Raw genomic sequence first — 21,413 nt, forward strand, 5'->3', positions numbered from 1 at the left:
CAAGGGAAATTCTTTGAAGTCCCTATGTCAATCACTGACACATCACATACAGCACTTTGTAAAACTGAGCGCTCATCTTTTCCCTGCTTTTCAGATACTCAGCCAGGGAGTGATTACCTTCAGAGGAGACAGAGAAACTTTTACAGTTTCCTCTCCCTTCTGGCACTCCAAGTAATCACTGTTGCTCTCATAAGCAGAATGTCCTGGTGCTATGAGGCAAATCACCATTATTGGGGTTTGTTTTGGTGGTTGTTTTGTTTTTATGAAAGAAACACAAGGATTTAATAACCACTATTGCATTTCTCAGTACAACCTTTAAAGCCTAAAGCAGTTGATACTTTAACATAACTGGAGTCTTACCCATTAAACATTTATGAACAGAAGAAAACGTCTTACCTTACAGGATGGTTCCCCATGGTTCCTGGGAAGGCAATCTTCCTTGGCAATTCCATGAGACAAAGGTAGCTTGAATAGAGGCAAATGGGAATAGTTTGTTTCAATTTTAAGCACCCGAAGTTTCCACCGCATGTGAAAACAGGCGATGGAAGTATTCATACAGGTAGCTAATTTAGGAATCTAGTGGGAGATGACAAGCTTCTTTGGAAAGCATTCAGAGCAGGATTGCAGGTGATATGACCTGCCATTTCACAGAATCACAGAATCACAGAATTTTCTAGGTTGGAAGAGACCTCAAGGTCATCAAGTCCAACCTCCAACCTAACGCTAACAGCCCTCCACTTCGAGAAACCCAAGTCTCGCCATCGGCTTTAAAATTTTCTTAGCCACCTAACTTTTCTTATCCCATATGGCACATGATGTTCAGCAACACTCTAATACAGAAATGTATTCAGCTGTCATGGAGGGCACTGGAAAAATGAGCCGGGAGGACAATTTCATAGACAGTAACATGCAAGGTCAAGAAATTACTGGCGATCTGCTACTGAAAAAAAAAAATCTCATTTCCAAGATATGTCACATGTTTTTCTATGAAAACAGGAATGGCTGTGCCACAGAAGAAGCATGATGCTTCCTTTATGTCAGACCTGTTCCTACTATCACTTAGATGCACCTTTCTCTCTCTTACTCCTCTGTTCCACCAAGAACCTAAACACAAGAGTGAGGACCAGAGAGAAGGCAACAGAATGCTTCTAGTCTGTGCTGCATGTTGATGTTGTCATTCATGCTGTGGTTCTGTGGGCACTTTTTTTTTTTTTTTTTTAATGGCAATAGCACTGGTTCAAGCTGTTACCAGTTCGGATCACTGACCAGTTTTAAGTATCTGCGGAAAAACTCCCTCCTGTAACACTGATCTGTGTTATCCCCTAACACCACATGCAGTACTAAAAAATAAATATATATAAAAGTATAAAATTTATAATGAAAACGGTTGGAATCTGTACAATGAAAACCAAGGATAAGTAATGTTACATTCCTCGCTCTTTGCAGGCTTGATTAAGCAAGGTAAGCTACTTTTTATGTTTTGATGCTCTTCCAATTTTGTTAAGTGTTTTGATATACACAAGGTATAGCTCTATACAGATGCAATATTTAGCATCATTTTATGTACTCAAATAGAATTCAGAACTGATGCCTGTGGAAAAGACCCCAACAAATCAAAAGCTATAGAGATATATAAAAAATAATATAAAAAAATTACATGTATACATACATCTATACATCACATTTATATATTACTTTCTCTAGTACTACCTCACACTGCTTATTACTCTTTATTTATCAGTATTTTCTAGGGAAGGTTATGCTGATAGATGCACTAATCGTATCACAGTAACCTATCTCAATAGTTTTCTCACTACCATTTCCACCAGCATGCTTTTATAAACACCAGTGTCAGAATATCTCAGCTCTCACCATGTATTTATTGTAGAGGGGATGACCTGGTTTAGGTCTTGGAGGTAAAGCTGGATCTTGATTTTTTAATACTTGGCTCTTTGTTCTCTTGGGTCCCAATTTGAACTTGCTTGGTCTTTTATCAGAAGCAATGTCAGAAGTGGATCGGGAAAGAGCATCCTTCTGGGAGGAGGTCTTGATTGCGGAGAGTTTTGGTGGAGGTGGCCTTCCAGGAACTCCTTTAGGTGGGGGAGGTCGAGCTGGTACAATTTTTCCATTCGCAGGCCTAAAAATTGGGTAAGCCATCTGAGAAATATGCATATTAAGAAGCCTGCCACCCCCCAACCTCCACCACAGCCCTAGCAATAGAGCATGCTATAAGGAAACATGACTCATGGCTGTAGAGCTTGAAATATCTGAAGTTCTCGAGGAATCCACGAAACCTTCAAATAATGGGATTGGATGATCAAGTCCTTCTACAGATCCTTTGACTTCACATTTCCAAGTCTGCCCACCACTTTTATTAACAGCTTGCCAGTGTTCTCAAAAGCCCTCTTCATAAGCAGGATTTTTTTTAGCAATCCACTTTCAAAAAGAGCTTTGACTGAAGATGCCTTAGCAAGGAGTTCTAGTGGAGAGCCTGAGGGGAAGCCCTGAGAAGCTCTGCTGATCCAGCTGGTTTTCAGGAATCAGACTAGCTCATACTCTAGGATTTCACTCACCTGAAGTCACTTTTGGGCAGTGGCAATGCTCAAGCTTTCTGGTAATACCAGAGGTACCACACTCTCATTAGTGTACCAGTAGTTTAGAAAATAAAATCAAGAAGTCTAATAACTGACAGTGGTAATTTAAAAGAAAAAAAAAAATAAAATTCCTCCTTACTAAGTGCTGACAAAAAATACCAAAGTTTTCAGAATCAAAGAGAGTGAACAATAATTTGCTAATAAAAAAAATCACCTCTGTTTTAAACAAGCATTGTGCCCATAAAACTTTGGCTTCACGTTATTAAGAAACCTGGCACTGCAACAATTCCAAAAATACAGGTTTGTTTAATTTTTATTGGGAAGTCTTCCGTGAGTAACTGCACTTTTCTCCTACAATTTTATCTCTCATATATATATTTTACATATATATATACACACACACACATATATATGTATATTAGCATAATTATTTGCTAGCATGAATTCCTCAAGGATCAGTAAAAATTATCAACCTCAACAAATGTGCATTAGTGGAACTTCCAGAGAATCTGACATGTTTTGTGAATGTCATCTACCACTTGAGAAGATATTGGTGATTTACTAATGCCCCTGATAAGAGTTCCCTACTCCTATTTGAATAGGAATTATTTTTTTCAATTTCAAAAAAATTTTCCACTTCTGTTCAACTTATAATTAATTCTGATGGTTCACTGGGGTTTTAGGCCTGAAGTGAACGCTAGACACTGGGAAGGTCCAGCATCTGCCCTTTCGAGGGTGGCAGCATCTGCCACCTCTATTCCTCCACCACTCCAAGCCAGCCACAAGTGCAAGTGCTGTTGATCAAAAGGTCAGCAACATGCAGGAGGGGATGTTCTCTGTTCAGCTGTGGGTAAAAAGGTTAAAGATGCAGAAAGGAATGCCTGTCAGCAGCCACTGCACATTAGCTGAGGAGCCAAACAGCTGTCCTTCTGTAATCTCCCTGCTCATACCGATGTCGTACAAACAAGTATGAACCCACTAGCAGCTTGGATCTGCCTATTTATTAGTGAGTACATTAAAAGCAAAACCTGCCCAAGCCCTTTGAGTTAGGATCAGAGTTGGTGGTGTCTACACTGAGACTAACTACACATACTCACATAAAAGAGATGTTTCTGAGTTAATCACTGAAAAATTGCGCTTACCTTGGAGGTAGTGCAGGTTCTAGCTGAGGTGCTCCAGCCTGTTCTGAATGATCCAAGTCCTACGAAGATTAAAAAGAAAAAGGCATTTCATTAAACCTAAGAAACAGAAAGGATCTTGTTTAAATGATGCATTTCTTATTTTAAATTACAGACAAGAAAAACAAGAGTTTCTGGCACTTTGGGACTAAAGTAATAAATATCATGGTGTGTTCTAGCATATTGTTGTACGTAGAGGGAGATGTAAATAACTTTGGCTGACTCACCTGAATCACAGCCTAAATTGTATATTAGATATGACCCAGCCCTCTTTATCCTATCACGTGGGAATCAGGCAAGAGAAACTCAGGAGAATCATACAAATGCACAATTTCACTGCCCATAGGATTCCAACTTGTCTGCAGTTACGTTATTGGCTTTGATTTAACTTTGACAAATGAAACACTTTGAATAGGCTTAGAGCAGAAAATATGACATTGATGTAACTCACACAGGAGAGAGTCTCTTGCAAATAACATTAGCTCTCATTCAAGAAGGCATCTAAGGATGTTTCCTAGAGATCTAACACACAAATCCTGCTGAATCTTGCTTTGGCAGATCAAGGCTTTGCTGCTCCCAGCTGCCCATCCCAACCCTGCCAGAGATTGCTACCCTGTGGCAGAGTCAACAGAGGGGAACACATGACATATCTGAAGGGCTTGGACCACAGTAATGGATTAACAAGTTACCATCCTTCTGCCTCCTGCTCTTCATTTTCATCCCAGTGCCAGAGAGTACCGCCAGCTCAGCTGACCAAGCGCAGCTGTCTGCAACAGCACGGCAAATCAGCGTGTTAAATCTACGATCAAAAGTAACCTTCCTGAACCAGTAACTTTTAAAAGGGCTCAATGCTCTTGCTTACGTGTCTTGTCGACATGTGCTTGAAACTGGTAAACAATTTCTGTGATTTTTCTCCACCTAGAAAATACCTAGATGTATTTTGTGACTTTGCCTCTTGACTAAGAACTTTGCCTCTTGACTAAGTCCCCAGATGACTGCTCCTGATTAAATACTTCTGATTAAAAAGAAAATTGCCTGACACTTTCAGATGGGACTGGTATCCTAACATCAAAAGTTCTCCTCTTCTGCATGAAACCTGAGCCAATTGCTGCTTATGGTCAACAGCTTCTGTTGTTGCTTCTACAGATGAACACTGCTAGTTTCAGAAGCACTGGTTTGTGTAATACTTTATTATGAATCCATTCTCAATATTCTCCACTTGGCAATGGAAAAAGGTTGAAATGAGCATATACAATCTTGAACTTCAGTTTAGAGGAGGAGATCTCAAAATATGTAACAGATTATTCAAAGATTACTGTATGAAGTGATCCTCTGTGTGCCTGTCGCAGTAATCTGAAGGATATTGTAAATGTTCTTGGATTGTATTGTGTAAAACGTTATTTAATGTATTGTATTGGAAATTATTTTTACAGCATTATCTAGAAAAGATAGGACCTCTATGAATAGCCTCTTCAGCCACGATGTTTAAAACCCCCTTTATCCTATTAACAAAAGTAGCCACAAATACATTTGTTGGCAGCTGTCCACCTAGTCAGGGCTTTTGATTTGATTTGATCTTTTTACTGCCTATGGTTTCCACAAGATTCTCTGCCTTTCTTGCCATCACAGCTCTCAATATTTGGAAAATCTATTTTCATTTTCTAGTTTATTTTAATTCTCTTTAGTAAATTTGTTTCAAAGTGAATATAGGATACAGCTATAAATGAAGCTACAGCTTCAGCTACAATGTCTACCATTATTATTTGCTCAGGAGTGAAGAGCAGAGCCTTACTTTTCAGAAAGATGGTTCTACTCAGGGTCTGACAAGGGCCAGTAGAAAACAACTGGAAGAAAAGAGCTGAAGAAAGCAAGCTTCATTCATCTACAGAACAGCTTCTCTGCCTGGACATTAGCTCAGACACAGAGAAGTACTGTGTATATGAAGGTAAAAAAGTATGTATTTCTAAAGGACTTTGGCAGTATTTGACCATAAAAGTCTCATTACAGTTTGAGCTGCTTTGCAGTGCTTTGGAAACTAAATTGTAGCGTGTCCTTGATTCCAGCTGCAAAATACAGAAAATTGAAGATAAATGTGATCAAAGTTTAGTAAAATCAACAAAGTGTTTTTCAGAACTGACAGCAGTCTAAATTACCTAATTAAATTAGAGGACGCAATTAAAAGAAGAAAACCTTATATTTTTGAGTAGTCCCTTTCATCCTTTGGTCTCTCAAATAACTTGCTTTAAAAAGGATTGAGAGTGACAAGAGATCTGTTACCCAAAGCAGACAAAGTTGTAATGCAGGAAAAGTTTTAACTTACCAATTTTTTTACTAGGTCACCACTGTTGGGTTTGCCTGCTGTGATGTCAGAGGTGTTGCCAATAGGCTTTTCAGCAGGGAGTGGTGGAGGGCTATGAGGGATGTCATTTAAAGCTGTAAAAAAAAAAAATCCCAAATGAAAATCTAATGAATAGCTTCTTTACACAGACCAAACACAGATAAGAAAATCCACCTTGTTTTGGTGCATCTTTCTGTGAACACAACTTTCTTCCTCATAGCCAGAGCAGCCAATGGGCAGGCCCACCTAAAGACTAGTGAAGGGAACATTGTACCTCTTACGTTGACTGTAGGAGTGCTTCCCATTCTGCATAATGAATCTTCACTTTACTCTCAGGACACCAGCAAGTTATTCTAGGATTTCAGCTGCAATACTTGTTGATATAATATTAGACGAGCAGCAGAGTTTCTACCCTTGGGAATGTTGGACTCATTACTGGATACTCTGAAACACCATCACCATCTCTCAGCCACATTTCTAAACTGGCTCACTTTTTTCAGCTGTCAGCTCCTGGAATATCCTTCAAGCTGGAAAACAGCTGAGGGTTATTTCAAGTAACCCTGAAAGATCAGGAGACTAGGATGGAAGAATCTCCGGAAAGGTAAAGGCAAGCAAAGAAACTCTTGCCTTCTAGAAAAGTCATGGTGATAGAACAAAAAGAAAGATGGGAGCTCCCTCGTAGTCTCTAAGGAGCTAAGCAAATTTAGGACATATAAAAGGAAACAGTAAAGTTCTTACTACGGAAGAGTGATGATCTCAGTCTCAACAAAGATACAAAAACCTGAGATACATGAGATTTGTTATAAACATCTCTGCCATCCAATTCTGGGAATGACTTGGTCAAGTTTTATCAGCATATTCACCAATATTTTTGTCTTTATATACTGAAACGTTGTCACCTATTTTACAATGCATTTGCATACCAAGAAAATTCCCTTCATGCCACAAACTTCAGACACTCTTCTGATTTCCAGACTGTCCTGGAGTTACATAAAAAGATGTACAGACAGCCTGGGCTTTCATAGACTAATGACAAAAATGAGGACAGATTCTACAGAAAGGACAACTTTAAGTTGCTCATTTCATGAAAAGTACTCTTAACAAAGGAAGAGCACCTAGGAAGGAGAGGTGGTGTTTTTAACACTTCTGTTGTACTACTGTGATCTAGAAGACTGGTGTTGATGTTTAGAAGTGGATTATTTCAAGGATAAATACATTATAACACTCAGGAGCAGGTAATAGTCACTGTGTTGGCAGGGACTGAGAACAGGGAATAGAAGTTAATGAAGTTCATCCACTCTTCTAAGGTAATACGATGAGAAGTAAAAACAATACCTGCTCGTAATTGCAAGGGATATCTTCTCTTCAACATACCTTACTGATATACAAAGAACATGAGAGATTTATTTATTGATGCCATTTCAAATCTTGATATATGCACAGATGGTCTAACTTCTCTGTCTTTGCTGTTTATAAACTAAAGTTAAAGGAAAGAGAGGAAGAAAAAAAAACCTCCAACAACTAGAAAGCAGGTGCTACTTTCAGTGATTTCTAAGTGTAAAAACTGAAGTGGAAGTTTAATGCTTCCTTTCTAATCATAGCTCAACAAAAATGCTAATGAGGAACTTCTAAAGCACTGGAGATCAAATTCTTAAACATACAGCTCTGCTCTCTTTTTGGTAGTGCTGTATTTTTTTGTTTTTGTTTTTCTCCAGTTTATTGTTTTTTTTCTTTTTGTTTTGCACTGGTTCCTAACAGACAAAGGATGGCAAAAGACCCCTTGTATCGAGACCATGTAGCTCTCTTACAAGGTGAATGTTACTATATCCTTGTCACTCTTTGGCCCAATTGCACTTGGGATTTTTAGCTTTTAACAGCTTACATTTCTACAGCAGTTCCTATCTGCCAAAAGGTTACTCTGTTTATTTGGAACCTGCTTCTGTTCCCCCACATCCCATTAATCTTCCATCCACAGCCTCTTATAAAGCAGTCCTTCACACCCCTCTAAAAATTGTAATTAAGTACACTCTGACTGGCAGTCTCTGTAGGAAGTTCAATTGCCACTAGAGAGCAGCAAGGGACTGGTTATCTACAAGTTCAAAAGACTCCAGATAAGAAAAAAGTCTTTTTTCTTAAAGGAAAGATCTCCTTTATGGAGATTAATTATGTTGGGTTTCTTCCATTAGTTTGTAAACATATTCTTCTAACTGAAAAAAGCTTTTATATATGATCATGTATTAGCAGAATGTCTTTTCCTAATTGCTTTATCTTCATTCTTTTCTGCATTTTTCATCACTTCCACTGCATTTCACACATACACAGAGGAAAAGAAAACCGGAGGGGTTAGGTGGAGAGAGAAGGGATCTCAGGGAATAGTGAAAGTCTTAGTAGCAATGCCACCAGGATATCTTTGGCTCTATACCTACACAATTTAGTACAACTTGAGTCTGAAATATCGGTTTCAAGAGCTATTTTCTGATCCCTCTTCGTAAGTTTTGAGGATAAAACATAAGGCTAAACTTCAGCAGCTATGTACTCAAGGACTAAAAGATCAACACAAAGACCTTGTGGCTCTCTGACAAATTTCCACTCTGAGATACTGTCAGTGTAATTTGTAAAGTTGTAAAGGATTAGAGATGGAAGGCATTAGGGATAAGATAACTATCAGAAAACTACAGACAGGAGGACCTTGCCACAAAATAGAACAAATCAGTTCTTTGCAATCGAATGCTCGCATGCCTTTTTTATTCCCTCAATTACTACCAAAACACTACAGTTTAAATGACCACAGATTTTGATGGAAGCTGTAAAAACTATGTTTACAACCTGACTAAGCTCCTGAAGCAAAATTTAATACACTAATGTGGTTCCTTTGACAAGTGCAGGCCCTGCTCCCAGGAAGCTTGGGAGCAGCATTAAAATATCCTCAGCTGATGTCTGCACATAAGTCAATTTGACCAAAGGTACAGCTCAGCAGTATGGGTTAGCTGACTGAGCAAGTTTGCTTCTGCTGCAAGGGTCTCCTCCAGCTCTTCTCTGCCAGCATTTAGATCTCTCCCTGCCACCATTTCCCCCCTGATACGCATTAGCTCCATAAGGTTTGAGGAGAATCAAGCTTAGTGGAAAGGAGGGCACCAGACAAGGTAGATGGGAGACAGGGAGAGAGGAACATGACTGCCAGCCACTGCTGCCTCCCACCACTGCTGGCCATCTGTCGTGTTCAACTGCACTGCGGGATTCCTTTGACAGCTAATACAGCAAGCTAACAGCAACTCGATTTGGAAATAGTAAGTCCCAATTAAAATTATTTCCTGGTAAAGATTTTTCAGACAATTTGGGAGAAGAACTTACATTTCCCGGGTTTAGCTGGAATTCGGATAACAGTGGGTTTCCGTGCTAACACTGGTTGAGCTGCCTGTTCCTTCACCGGTTCACTTTTGGAGAGGAACTGGAATGGATCTAGAAGGAGAAAAAAAACACAATGTATTTAATATGCATTTGCTGAACACAAATCTTACCAGTTATAGCATTCATTTTTAAGCACATTAATATTTCACACCCAAGGAAGTCATAAAAATATATATAAATCTGTTTCCAGGGACAAACATTGGGCTGATGCAAATAGAGTAGTCAGCTCTTTGTAAATAACATATCTTTTAGGTACATCCACTATCATAGTCAAGTTAACACAAACATGTTACAGATGCCTTCTGGAATTACAAAGGCCACTGAAGAGCAACCGCATTGCTTGATAATAAGGACCCAAAATCAGGATGGCTTTGGGGAAATGTATTTTCATCACAGTTCCTCTCATGTGCTGTGAACACATTCACCACTAAGTTTTAATCAGCAAAATCTTGCCAAAGCTAAATGGTCAGCTCCACAGAAGTTTTATCTTTATGCCTACAGAAAGAAACAAACAAAAAAGCAGAAAGCACTTAACCATTACCGATTACAATATGTCTTTGCTGTAGAATAACTAATCCCCTTGGAGATTCTGCGTCATTTTGCTGATTATAACCCTGAAGTCATGGAGAGACTGGTTCACACCAAGGACTCGGAGTCGTCCCTGAGCTCTGTGTGTCCCTGCCTAGATCACTCATTCCTCTACAAGCCTGTCCAGTCATTCCATCAGTAAGACAGGAGCAATGTTTTCTATGATTAATAAACTTAAGCACTGGTCTCGTATTAATAGGCATGGGAACATATGTGCATGTAGAAGGCAGCTGTAAAAATACTCGTACATAAATAAAATCCAAATCAAAGGGTTCTTCCTCACGTACACCATGTCAAAGAGCAATACTTCGTTTCTACTTGTTCTATGCTGTTAACAGATGCTACCTTTTTCTCTGGCATTACTAAAAACTGCAGTAAAATGGCAATGCTTAACTGCATCAGAAATGTGTAAGGTAGAAACTGGAGAAGCATTCTGGCCAATAAATTCTCCATGACATGCATTCACAGCCCCAACAACTGAGTTTGATCTCCTCTGGTGGCCTTTTTAGATGCGTAGCTCAATGAGATGTTATTTATGGAGTGTCAGAGTCTCAGAGAGGAAGCATGCTGGGCATCTCTTTACATTCTTTGGGGCTTTTTTAAAAAAACTTATCTCTTCCCAAAACCACCACCACGCTTTCTGACAAAGCTGAAAAGACTGTATTTGATAAAACTCTATCTTCATGTTCAACAACAAGCAAACAGAAGTTATGCAGTGTGAAGTCATGATTTCCTATCGATAATTTGGAACAATACAACCCAATGCAGTTTATCAGTACACTTGCAATCTGTGTCTGGGAGTGTAAATCAGATTTTAAAGTATCCAGAAATACAGTACTTATGAACTTCATTACAAAGCTTTTAGCCCTTCAATTTAAAAAGCCTTGGCATTTTTCGAGAGGGAAAGATCAACCACATTAAGCTCTTTTTTATTATTTTTACACTAAGAATAGGCCCCAAACAGCTTCAGGCAGGCTCTAGCACCAGCAAGGACAGCATGCTGCATGGCCCAGGCATGCTCCGATGCTCATCTCCCGCTAGCCCCTGGCCCAAGGCTCTTTGTAGGTGTATCTGTCAGACAGAGGCGCAGGGCTTGTGTCACAGTCTGTCCCAAAGCCAGGACATCCAGCTACTTACAGCCTCCCCAGATCTGGCCAGGTACCTTCATGTTGCATTGCAGCCGTGAATCAAAGTGCACCGATTCCTTCTGCCAGACTGCTTGTAAACACCTTCGGGCATAGACATCAGGTACATATAGAAGGTAAGTGTGAACCTGCCAGCCTGGTTAAGTTACTGTTAGCACTAGTCAGTAAAAGGTTTAGGTCCCCTCAGTGAAAGCTGCACCAGAGCAAGAGATGTGCTAGAGGACTGGAAAACACAGACCACACCAGGGGTGCGAGCAGTCTGGCAGTACGGTAGTTGCAACAAACATAAAACCCCACTCTCAGAGCAAGCCTGCAGTTAGCATTTTCCTTCCTTTCTTTACACCTACATCTGCTAGCTACACTGCTAGAATTTGAATTGCATTCAAAAAGATTTACCTAGTCGTAACTGCATGATGGTGTTCAGAATGATTTCAGTGCCACTGAAAAAAGAAAGCCCAAGGTAGGGTTTCCTCCGCTCTCAGTCAATTACCTGGTGACCGTAGCACAGGTACACCCATAGGGGCAGCAGGGTCCCTGGGGAAGTTTGAGGCCAAGGGTACCCATGGGAAGGTGAGCAGGGCTGGTAGCGGGCTCCTGGACACAGCAGGGCCGTAGGGAACCTCCCAGGCTAACCTTCTGCAGAGGGGAAGGAAGCTCTGCATGGATGGTGAGGAAATAATTGTCCAAAGCCTCCATCTCATAGAAGTACAGACAGAATAACACCAAATGGGAATACCCTGAACACCTCAAACAACCACAGGTCTGTATTCTTTCAAATTGGGAGATTTACAAGTGCACAAAAGTACTGGTTGTCATCTGGTAACCATTTCTGTGCAAGGCTTTGCACAAGCAAGATGGCTTTCCTGACCATTCAGCAGTTGGCTGAAGTCTCTAAATCACTAGATTTGGGCAAAGTTATTTTTAACTCTCAGTTTCCGTCATTCTCAACCTGAGGCTGAGAAAACCGTTCTACAAACCTTAGTTTTCCACTCATTATCTTATGTTCAATTACACTGTTGTCACCTCATAATTAGCTTAAAACTCATTACCTTGTTTGTGTCATTCCATTCCCCAGTGCTGGGTTTGCAGCAGAAATTGGCTGAGTAAACGGCTGCGCTGCTTTGTGCAATGGGACTGACAGCATATCAAATTTTTATGTTGTTTAACAACAATCGGGCATCGTTTGAGCATAATTCATGGAAGTGTGAAAACAGAATTGTTAACATACTCATTTAAAGCTTCTCAGCTCAAGGAAATTAGTCTGCAAGGCATTTTTCATAACACATATCAACAGACTTCAATTGATCTTTTTTATTAAACTTTTACAATGATGCTTAAAGCCTGTGTTTCTCTGGGTCTCACTTTTCTGGAGCTTCTGTTTCAAAGGCTTATTTGATAACATATATTACTGTGCTGCTTTGTTGGTAAGGCAAATGAAAGTCATGTATCCAAATACGCCATGCACCATCTCTTTCTTTTACCAGTTTAGGAGAGAACCTTTTTGCCCACTTCCATATATCATCCTTTTTTAAAATCAGAAATCAGCAGGTTACAGAACAAGCATTCGTTTTCATCCCTGTGAACAGGAAAATGGATAGCTTTCTGAAGCACGTATTGGTGGTCTTTAAGATAGTGAGATGGTAACAGATATCTCAGCAGCAATAAGGGGGCTCTCCAGACAAATCAGATGTGATATGCTGGAAGCACAGAATAATATCATCTACTGTGAAGAACATCAGTCCTGCAAGAATTACTCTCAGTACGCAAAAACAGCAGAGTGTAAAATGTGTTGATGCTGACATTACAACACTTGTCACTACAGAAGTAGTATGCAACTGTGTCTACTTTCAATGTTTAATTAAAATAAAATAAAAAAAAAGCTACTGCAGGCAAAGCTCACACATTCTCTTCACATGGAACATAATTATCATCGGGGTCACCAGGGGCTCCCAGGAGAAGAAGACAGGCCAACCCCCACCAACAACGGCTTTATTAAAACCCAGCCTGGCAAAACCACTGTTGGCTTTGTGGAAGCAGATTTAGTTCACACTTGGGGAAGATTTTCAATAACAGACCTCTCCTAGTAATATACCTGGAGATCCACTGCAGGTCTGACAGATAGCATCCCAAACAGGAATGGGGTCCATGCTTAAGAAACACTGGGAAATACCAAAAGTCTGACCTCTCCTGAAAATTCTGAATTTCAACCTATCTGCAAACATAAATAGTCAGATCAGAGCATGTATTCTACTGAATGCCGGCATCAGCCATTTTCCCAACCTCAGTTTTTCCCAGTTCTTTTCATCAGGGAAATTACCAGCTCACTATTCTTCAAAATGGTATTTCTGACCCAGAGAGAATTACAGAGTCTGTGCTGCCTTTCTCAAAATATGTAATCTTCAGGTCCCTCTGCATAGAAAATTGCCATGATCTGATCACATCCATGTCTTTCAGCAGACTGGGAAATTAAAAAAAAGAATAATGAGGAAAAAAAAAAAAAAAAGACAATGAGATGTAGGCTCTTTGTGATGTCCACTGTGCCTAACACAAATATAAGCTCAGGTGCAACTCAGGCTCTTTGGATTTCTTGTAGGAGAGGAGGCCGGGTCATGCAAATAGAAGGAACGCAGCATTCAGGAGTAGACCTTATATTGCTTCAGAAATCATTTCAAAATTAAAAATGGAGCAGAGACAAGCAAACCTGCTATCATAACGTTCTAGGATTTCTTTCTCCCCAGCCTACACAGTCACTTTTCATGACTAGCTCAGTTACTTCAGTAGCTGCTATGAGCAGACTGCGTAGTCCTGCTTCATTCACAGATTTACACTGCATCAGGACCGGGAGATTTGAGGTACCTGATAGGCACAATTAGTCCAGCAGGTATTTGAGCGGGCTCCAAACCTCTTACACATAACAAGCTTTACATCTAAGTAGTATTTCTAACATTCTTGCCAAGGCATTAGCTTTATTTCTGCATCTACTTATGCTGTACCAAAAGCACACACCACCAGAGCAAGTAGGCAATGATTGCAAAAGTTTCTTCTTGAGGATTCTTTCCTCCCAGAAAAAGAAAGATGGTCCAGATGCCCAAACAGAAATTTCCAACTTCTCACACATTAGTAAAATCCAAAAATGTGTTGTGCAAAGACTTATGGATGGGAAGAATTTCTCTGGCAAAATTTATTGCTACTCAGAGCGGAGGAAATACAGGGAACCACTTGCACAGGTACTAGGTATTGCTCTCTGTTCACTGCTGACATCTGACATCTGATGAAAGGTAAGGCAACTCGAAGCCAGCAATCGTTACTTTGGAGGAATGAGTCTGATATGAAGAATGAATGATGTCTATAAGATATACACAGATTGTGCAGAAGGAGCCATCAGCACAACAAAATGCATGAAGTCACAGAATTATGCAGAGTTTGATGTTGTCCAAAAGGTATCATTAAAATTTGGTAAAAGATGCAATAGAAGACCTAGTATTAAGTCTTGTTAAAAACACAAGATGTCTTTAATACAGCAATGGAATACCTCATCCAGACGTTAGAAAGCTGAAAAATAAATGAAATCCACTAGTGGAACAGCAACATTTCTTGGGCTATTGTAAGACTTAACGGCAATACCAGCATTTATAGGGTGTAAAACTACAGCACTATATAGTGCACAGAGACAGTTATAAACAGACCTTTTCCAAGCTTTGGCTATCATCAGGTTTGTGGCATTTCTCTCTGAAACTGCGTGAATGCCCACACTTACTACCTGTGTGCTTCAAAAAAGCACAACAGTTTAATGTGGGCAAGCTAGCAGTGAACCACTCGAGGTGACGGTAATTGCACTGCCTTTGGCACAAAAGGCCCGCTAACACCAGCACCAGTTACAACATAAGAGTGTGGGGACTATTGAATCTATTTCGGTAGGGTAAGAAGAGGGTAGGTGAAGTTGCAAGAGCCTTCAGGAGGTCTCTAATCCAACCTCCTGCCTGGAAGAGGTCAGCTATGAGGTGACGTTGCTAAAATTGGCTGCACAACCTGGTCTAACTTCAAAAATCTGATGCTGGAGGGTGTTTGGTCATACAGTGGGCGACAAAACCAAAACCCAAGATTACCCCCAGAGGTTAAGAAACACAGCTTCACCCGTTCTTGCCTAACAATAGTAATGCTCGCTCATTGGTAAGAGACTCAAGTGCCCCAAAACAAGCAAGCTGGAAATCTCCAGAGCAGAGGATCCATAGTGGAAGAAAGTAGGGCATACAAAATCTTTTTAATGAAAATTTGGAGGACAAAGGAATGTATGATGTTGTTTAAAATATTTGTCTAGCCTCTCAGAATAATTTTGCATGCTTTCAGTGAAGGAAAAAATACTGTGTTGTTTATAAATGCTTCTTTTAAGTAAGCATTTTGTTGTTTTTTGACAACCTTCCTGATCAAAAGATGTCTGCATTTTAAGTGTTATAAAATTTAATCATTAAAGAAGGTTATCATTAAGAACATTATTACTTGCAAGCTACCACTTAACATGTATCGACATGGAACTCAAAAGTGAATTTGTTTGAGTTTTACAACCCAAAGGGTTCATCACCTATTAGGAGGCTATGATTTAAAATTTGTACTGGTTTCCTGAATTGGCTATAAGGCCTTCTCCTGCGGTAAGAGCGGAGCCACCTACAAGCTCCTTGGGGGTCCAGCTTAAGTTCACTACGCAAACATCTGCAGGGCCCGAAGAGGCAATGGATGCTTGCTACCACTTGTGTTGGAGATGGCCAACGCCGCAGCAAAACCAAGAGGGCACAGCACAGGCCTCCAGCTACTCCAGCCCCAGCAGAACACCTTCAGGTAAACCTCGTTTTGTCAGGGGCTCAAGCCAAATGGAAATGGATGAGGCAGCTCACTCTGCTCTGGGGATGGTACCTTGGGCAGCAAGTCCAAAAGGAGACAGGTAATTTAAAATAACCACAACAAGAGTCATCAGGAGTAACAGCAGAATACTGAGAAGAACTGCATTATTTTGAAGATAGGTCTGGAGTAATCTACCAGTTATAAACATTTTAGGTCTTTTTTTTTTTTTTCCTGTTCCTTCCTGAGGAAGCAATTAAAAACAAGCAGCTGGGCAATATCCCCACAGAAGACAAAGTTGGAGTTACTCAAGCAGCAGTTTTTCTGAATCGGCCACAATATCACACAGATGCCACCATTCATGCCACAAGAAGGAACAACATATATAAATAGACAGTAATCACTGGTTTGGTCATTTTTCTGCCCATACAGGCAGAATTGAACTTTTATACTGTGAGGAAGTAAGTAACTAAATAAAAGAAATAAGAAATGCATCTGTTGCATTACTGTTAGAATTGAAGTACATTAATATGAGGAAAATAAAACAGAAAACTGCCTCCTCGTAAGGACAGACACTCTCTGAATTACTTTTCAAAATATTTGGTTTAAATTAAATTCTGGTACATCAGGAATAGAGCGATCAGTGAACTATATGATGTCTTGGAGAAAGAAGGCAAGGGGAAAAGAAGAACTCCCTACACATAAGAAAGAATTAAAATATTGTAGCAAAATCACCTCCAGGTTTTAATTTAAATATGTGCTTTAAATGCACATATTTTGAATGTTACCTTATTTTCCATCTCAGGACTTGAACAAGCAGGCCCACTACATGCTTTAACACAGCAGCTGATGGGAGTTACAGGTGAAATCATGGATCCACTGAAGCCACGGAACTTCTACCCAGCTCAGCTCATACTAGGATTTCATTTCTTAGCCTTTTTAAATATGGAATACCCAGAAACGATTCCTCCTGACACATTAGTGAAACTCGTAACCTTATGGAACCGCACAAATCCCAGTTACCGGCTATAGCTGAAGTGTAAAAATATCCTTTATGATTCAAAATATCACAACTGTCATCAAAGCATTAACATGTCAAGATTTATGGTCCCAAGTAGACGCCTTCACATTCTAAGTGACTGGCTTGAGCAGGAGCAATTTCATTAGGATACAAACGCCTTTGAACATTATCTCTAGCCTTTGAGTGCAAAATTATGCGGGCACTTAAAACTGGCATCAATTCTGGCTGTTGATGAAAGGAACTGTTCCACAGATTTGTCATTCTTGACTGTTTCTTCCTGCCACTTCCCTTGGGCCAGCAGCAGAGACATGAGCTGGATGCAACGTTCTGCCATGGTTTACCTCTGAATCTCCTAGCTGTCAAGCCTCCGTCAGACTTCAATTGGCACAGTGGGTGCTGAAAGCTTTGAAAGTGATCTTGATACAGGTACCCTGTATCTCAATGCGCACTAGAAGAACCATTTGGTTTTGCTTGTGTTTCACCTTTTCATCCAGATGTTCCCCTCAACTTCTGCACCTTTCCCAACATCAACAGAATGCTTCACCTTCTTCCTTTCAAATCTCTGTCCAAATCTATTTACATTAGTCTAAGTCCCAGATGCATTTGTGCTGTATCAGAAAAAAAAAATTATGAACATTCTAATCTGTGATGCAAAACTGCTCTTTGACAAAAATCTGTTGGTGCTTAGTTTCAACCACCACTGCATAAAAGCCTTTCTCCTTTTCTAGGGTTGCCATAACAACAAGGAGAGCGCTGTCATTTTGCTAAGTAATGACAATGACAAATATGTAAGAAATACAAAGGTCTGGGGAATTGGGAGCAGGATTACAGCTTCTCTTCCTGCCTTTACAAAACATTTTACTGTGGATTCATCTTGCAAATCCTAAGCTGTTCCTATGGGAACATGAGAAATAGCTAGTGTTAGTGCTCTGCGTTGCCTCATTTTTCAGAAAGCCAGTGTTGTTCTTGTAGATGCTTTGTCAAGACGTAGCATGGCATTAGTAATCAAGGGTATAGCGTATGATCTTCAGCTCACAAATGCCTGCAAAAATCTGGAAGGATTCCTAATTTTACAGAGTAATAAAGTGATAATGCTGTCAGGCCTTTTTTTCTTATCTACATATGAAGGTGTTGCAGTGAAAATGCCATTTTATTAAATGAATAAAATCATAGACTCCAGAAATCAGTAACCTTTCTGGAATCCTAGGTGTTATTCTTGATTAAATTAAGAAGAAAATACTTTCCATTCTTATGGTTAACAGAAGTGTTATTCAGATGATAGTTTCAACATGAAAGCTGATTTTTTCTTTCTTTGGGATGACTGAACTTTTGATTTAACAGAATTATCATTATATATTTTTTCAGGGTGGGGGAAAGGCAGACTCTTAGGGCACACAGCCAAAACATCACTTTCCTTTTTATTCACTTTCAAAATGCAAGAATTCTCTTTCATCGCTGCCTTCTAGTTGGAAGTTACATTTTCCCTTTGTTTATTGCATCTAATCATCAAAAGGCTGAAACTACAAGTTTTCCCTCAAATGCACAGAAACCAAGAATCATCGCTCCTGCTTCTAACTTTCTTCTAAAACCACCACATGCACAGTGGCTGTTGTACAATTGCAGTCTCCAGACCTGATGATCTGAACTCTGTTCCCAGCTAGGTACCGTCAGTCACACACTTCAAAACTCCTCTCCACTTACCTGGTACTTTTCCTTCCTTCTAGATTTGCTACGGTCTCTGCAGTGCTCCTGGAGCCCATCAGTCCAAGAAAAAAGAAGCGGATCCCTGTAGAGTTAATCACCTCTCCTGCAGGACCTTCTGTTGCCTTATTTCACTGCTTTCATAAGCTGCTCTGAGGTTTGTATGTCTGTACGTGTTGACCTGAACAGTTTACAGCTTTAAGGGACTTCCTACATCTGCCTTGGGCTTTTTATGCCAACGTAAAATGGAAGTGATAACAAGTCAGAACTTCAGCTAACAATATAATCCACTACCTGTAAAGAAATCACACTTGCTAACAATCATTAATATTGATTTACTCTGACAACTACACACTATTTGGGTGTCTCTTTGCAGAGTGATGAGAAGTTTAATGATAAATGAGGTTAAAAAAAAAGGGGGGGGGATTTAAAAATCATAGTTTTTGAAACATGCATTTTGTATGACACGCCATCTGTTTTAAAGCAGAGCTCTCCCTGGATTGCAAAGAGGTTGGTGTGCTAAATCTGATATACTTGAATACTAGGAGGGAAAACCCCATTGCTGTTAAATTCAGTGACAGCTGAACACCCACTTGTGTCTTAAGCTACCTAAATCATAGTTTTATAAAATGGCCTTAACCGGCCTCTTGTTTGATGGAATCAAACTAAGTTTATGAGAGAGATGTAGTTGTAATTAATCCACCCGTACGAAATAACTTTTTTAATTTTTCAGAAAAATCTGAAGTTGCATAACAAGTATATAGTTGCATGACAACACAATAGACAAAGATAGGAGAGAGAAAATAAATAGCCACTGGTGAAACAGAGTATTCCAGTGTGTTTGATCACCATTCTCCCTAAATAATAAACATTGCTGCTTCTCTAGATGACCTAATGGAACAATACCTACAAACATACTATGCTCAGGAGACTTCCACTGCAGAGCTTCAGGCACTCTAATAAATTAGGCAGATTAGATGGCAAGAGATAAGATGTCCCAAGTTTCTGAGAGAGAATTGTGATACATTCTGGAGGGAACATCTGGTGTGTAACGTGAAGTCTTTTATCATTATTTTAGTAATTGTGTAATAAATCCAGCAGGCAACCTCTGAGATTTATACAGCCCGAAAACCTTCCAAGTCCCAAAACTCATGTAATTTCATAGTGTTTTTGACATAATGGAAAACAAAGAATTTCATGCACATATAGGCCCTGTCAAGGCAGGCAGAATAGGTAAGGCACAATTCACACAGGAACAGACACCTGCAAACAGTAACCACAGGGACAGTTTAAAACTTTTTCTTCTTACCTGCTGCTGCTTCACAACTGATGCTATCTTTAACGACACAAGGTGGACTCAAGGGCAAAACGTCATCATCAAAACTGATCAGATCTCCTTCCACATCTAGTTTACTTTGCAAAGTGGGTGCTGAGGAGTTGGCTGCAGGTGACAATTCCCCCAGAGACTTGGAAACTTTTTCTTGGGCAGATACAGGAGCCCGTGGGGGTGCAGCAATTGGTTTTAGCGTGGCCAAAGAAAAGGCAGGATTTTCTGCACTATGTGACTTTTTAGGAATGAGAGGCCTTGGAGCAGGAACAGGATATTTCTTTTGTCCGTTGTTGTTCTCTGCAACCGATCCACTCTTTGTATCAAGAAAATCACTACTACTACTTTTTACAAGGCCAGGTTTTGGTTTCTTTGGCAGTTCAGGTTTGGTTGCAACACTGTTCCCAACTGCTTCAGGTTGAAGCTGCAATTCCTTGGAAGAAGGTGTTGATTTGCTTTCTGTCCATGCATCCCAATCTCCCGAAACTCTGCTTAGCCCTGGCTTTGGAGCAACTACTGGCTTCTTTGCAGGTACAGGTCTTGGGGCGAATGAACGAGGCGCAATTTCTGGTTTCTTTGCTAATCCTGAGGTATCATTAGTTCCTTGGGTCTCAAAAACTTTGATCCTTGAAACAATACTATTTTGGCTCTTCCCTGTACTCATGCTGTCCACTGCCAAATGATTGTCTAGTAAGCTATCATCTAACACAGACGACTGCTCAGCTGAAGGTTGCTGTCTCTTTGTGTTAGACTGGTTCACTTCTTCCCCATTGTCTCTTATCTGACTTTCAGTATTTTTGACCACAGGTCTGAGATTGGTTCTTGATCTTGGCTTTGGCACAGGACATATCACAGCACTGGGATTTTCTTGGTGCTTCTGACCTTCAGAAGCATCAAAACCTATTAAGGAAGTCTCATTTTCTGAAGACCTATTCAGAAGAGATGCAGAAGGCCTAGGAGGTTTCAGAGGACTTTGCCCTACAAAAAGAAAAGAAAAGGTTTCAGTTATCTATTCTAGAACACTTGATTTATATTAGTTTTTATCATCATTAGGGTGTGAAACAATGATTTTTGTTCAGAACTTAGTGCTGTGTGTGAAACTGCAATTCTCTTTCTAAAAAAAAAAAAAAAAACAAAAACAAATTAAAAAAATATATGAACTCCAGGAAGAAGCTGAAGATTGCTAAAACATACGGCATCTGCATGCTATGAGTTCAAAACCTCTTAGCTTGCAGCAGGAAGGGTATGCAAGCAACGTTTTGACCAAGGAATAGCACAGT

At 39.9% G+C, this 21,413-nt stretch overlaps 1 protein-coding gene across 6 annotated transcripts in view; it reads right to left on the minus strand.

Annotated features, from left to right (window-relative positions):
• SH3D19 (SH3 domain containing 19) overlaps window positions 1–21,413 on the minus strand; it is an 82,799-nt gene that overhangs the window by 13,795 nt on the left and 47,591 nt on the right. For all 6 annotated transcript variants that reach the window (XM_084516796.1, XM_084516800.1, XM_084516797.1 and 3 more), the window contains 6 exons: window positions 20,116–21,111; window positions 9,462–9,569; window positions 6,093–6,205; window positions 3,737–3,795; window positions 1,873–2,137; window positions 397–465 (listed from right to left, as the gene is read on the minus strand). In XM_084516796.1, the coding sequence (XP_084372922.1) occupies window positions 397–465; window positions 1,873–2,137; window positions 3,737–3,795; window positions 6,093–6,205; window positions 9,462–9,569; window positions 20,116–21,111 (1,610 nt within the window). The remainder of the gene's footprint in view (window positions 1–396; window positions 466–1,872; window positions 2,138–3,736; window positions 3,796–6,092; window positions 6,206–9,461; window positions 9,570–20,115; window positions 21,112–21,413) is intronic.

This window comes from Aythya ferina, assembly GCF_964211825.1.
Source record: "Aythya ferina genome assembly, chromosome: 4".
Classification (NCBI taxonomy): domain Eukaryota; kingdom Metazoa; phylum Chordata; class Aves; order Anseriformes; family Anatidae; genus Aythya; species Aythya ferina.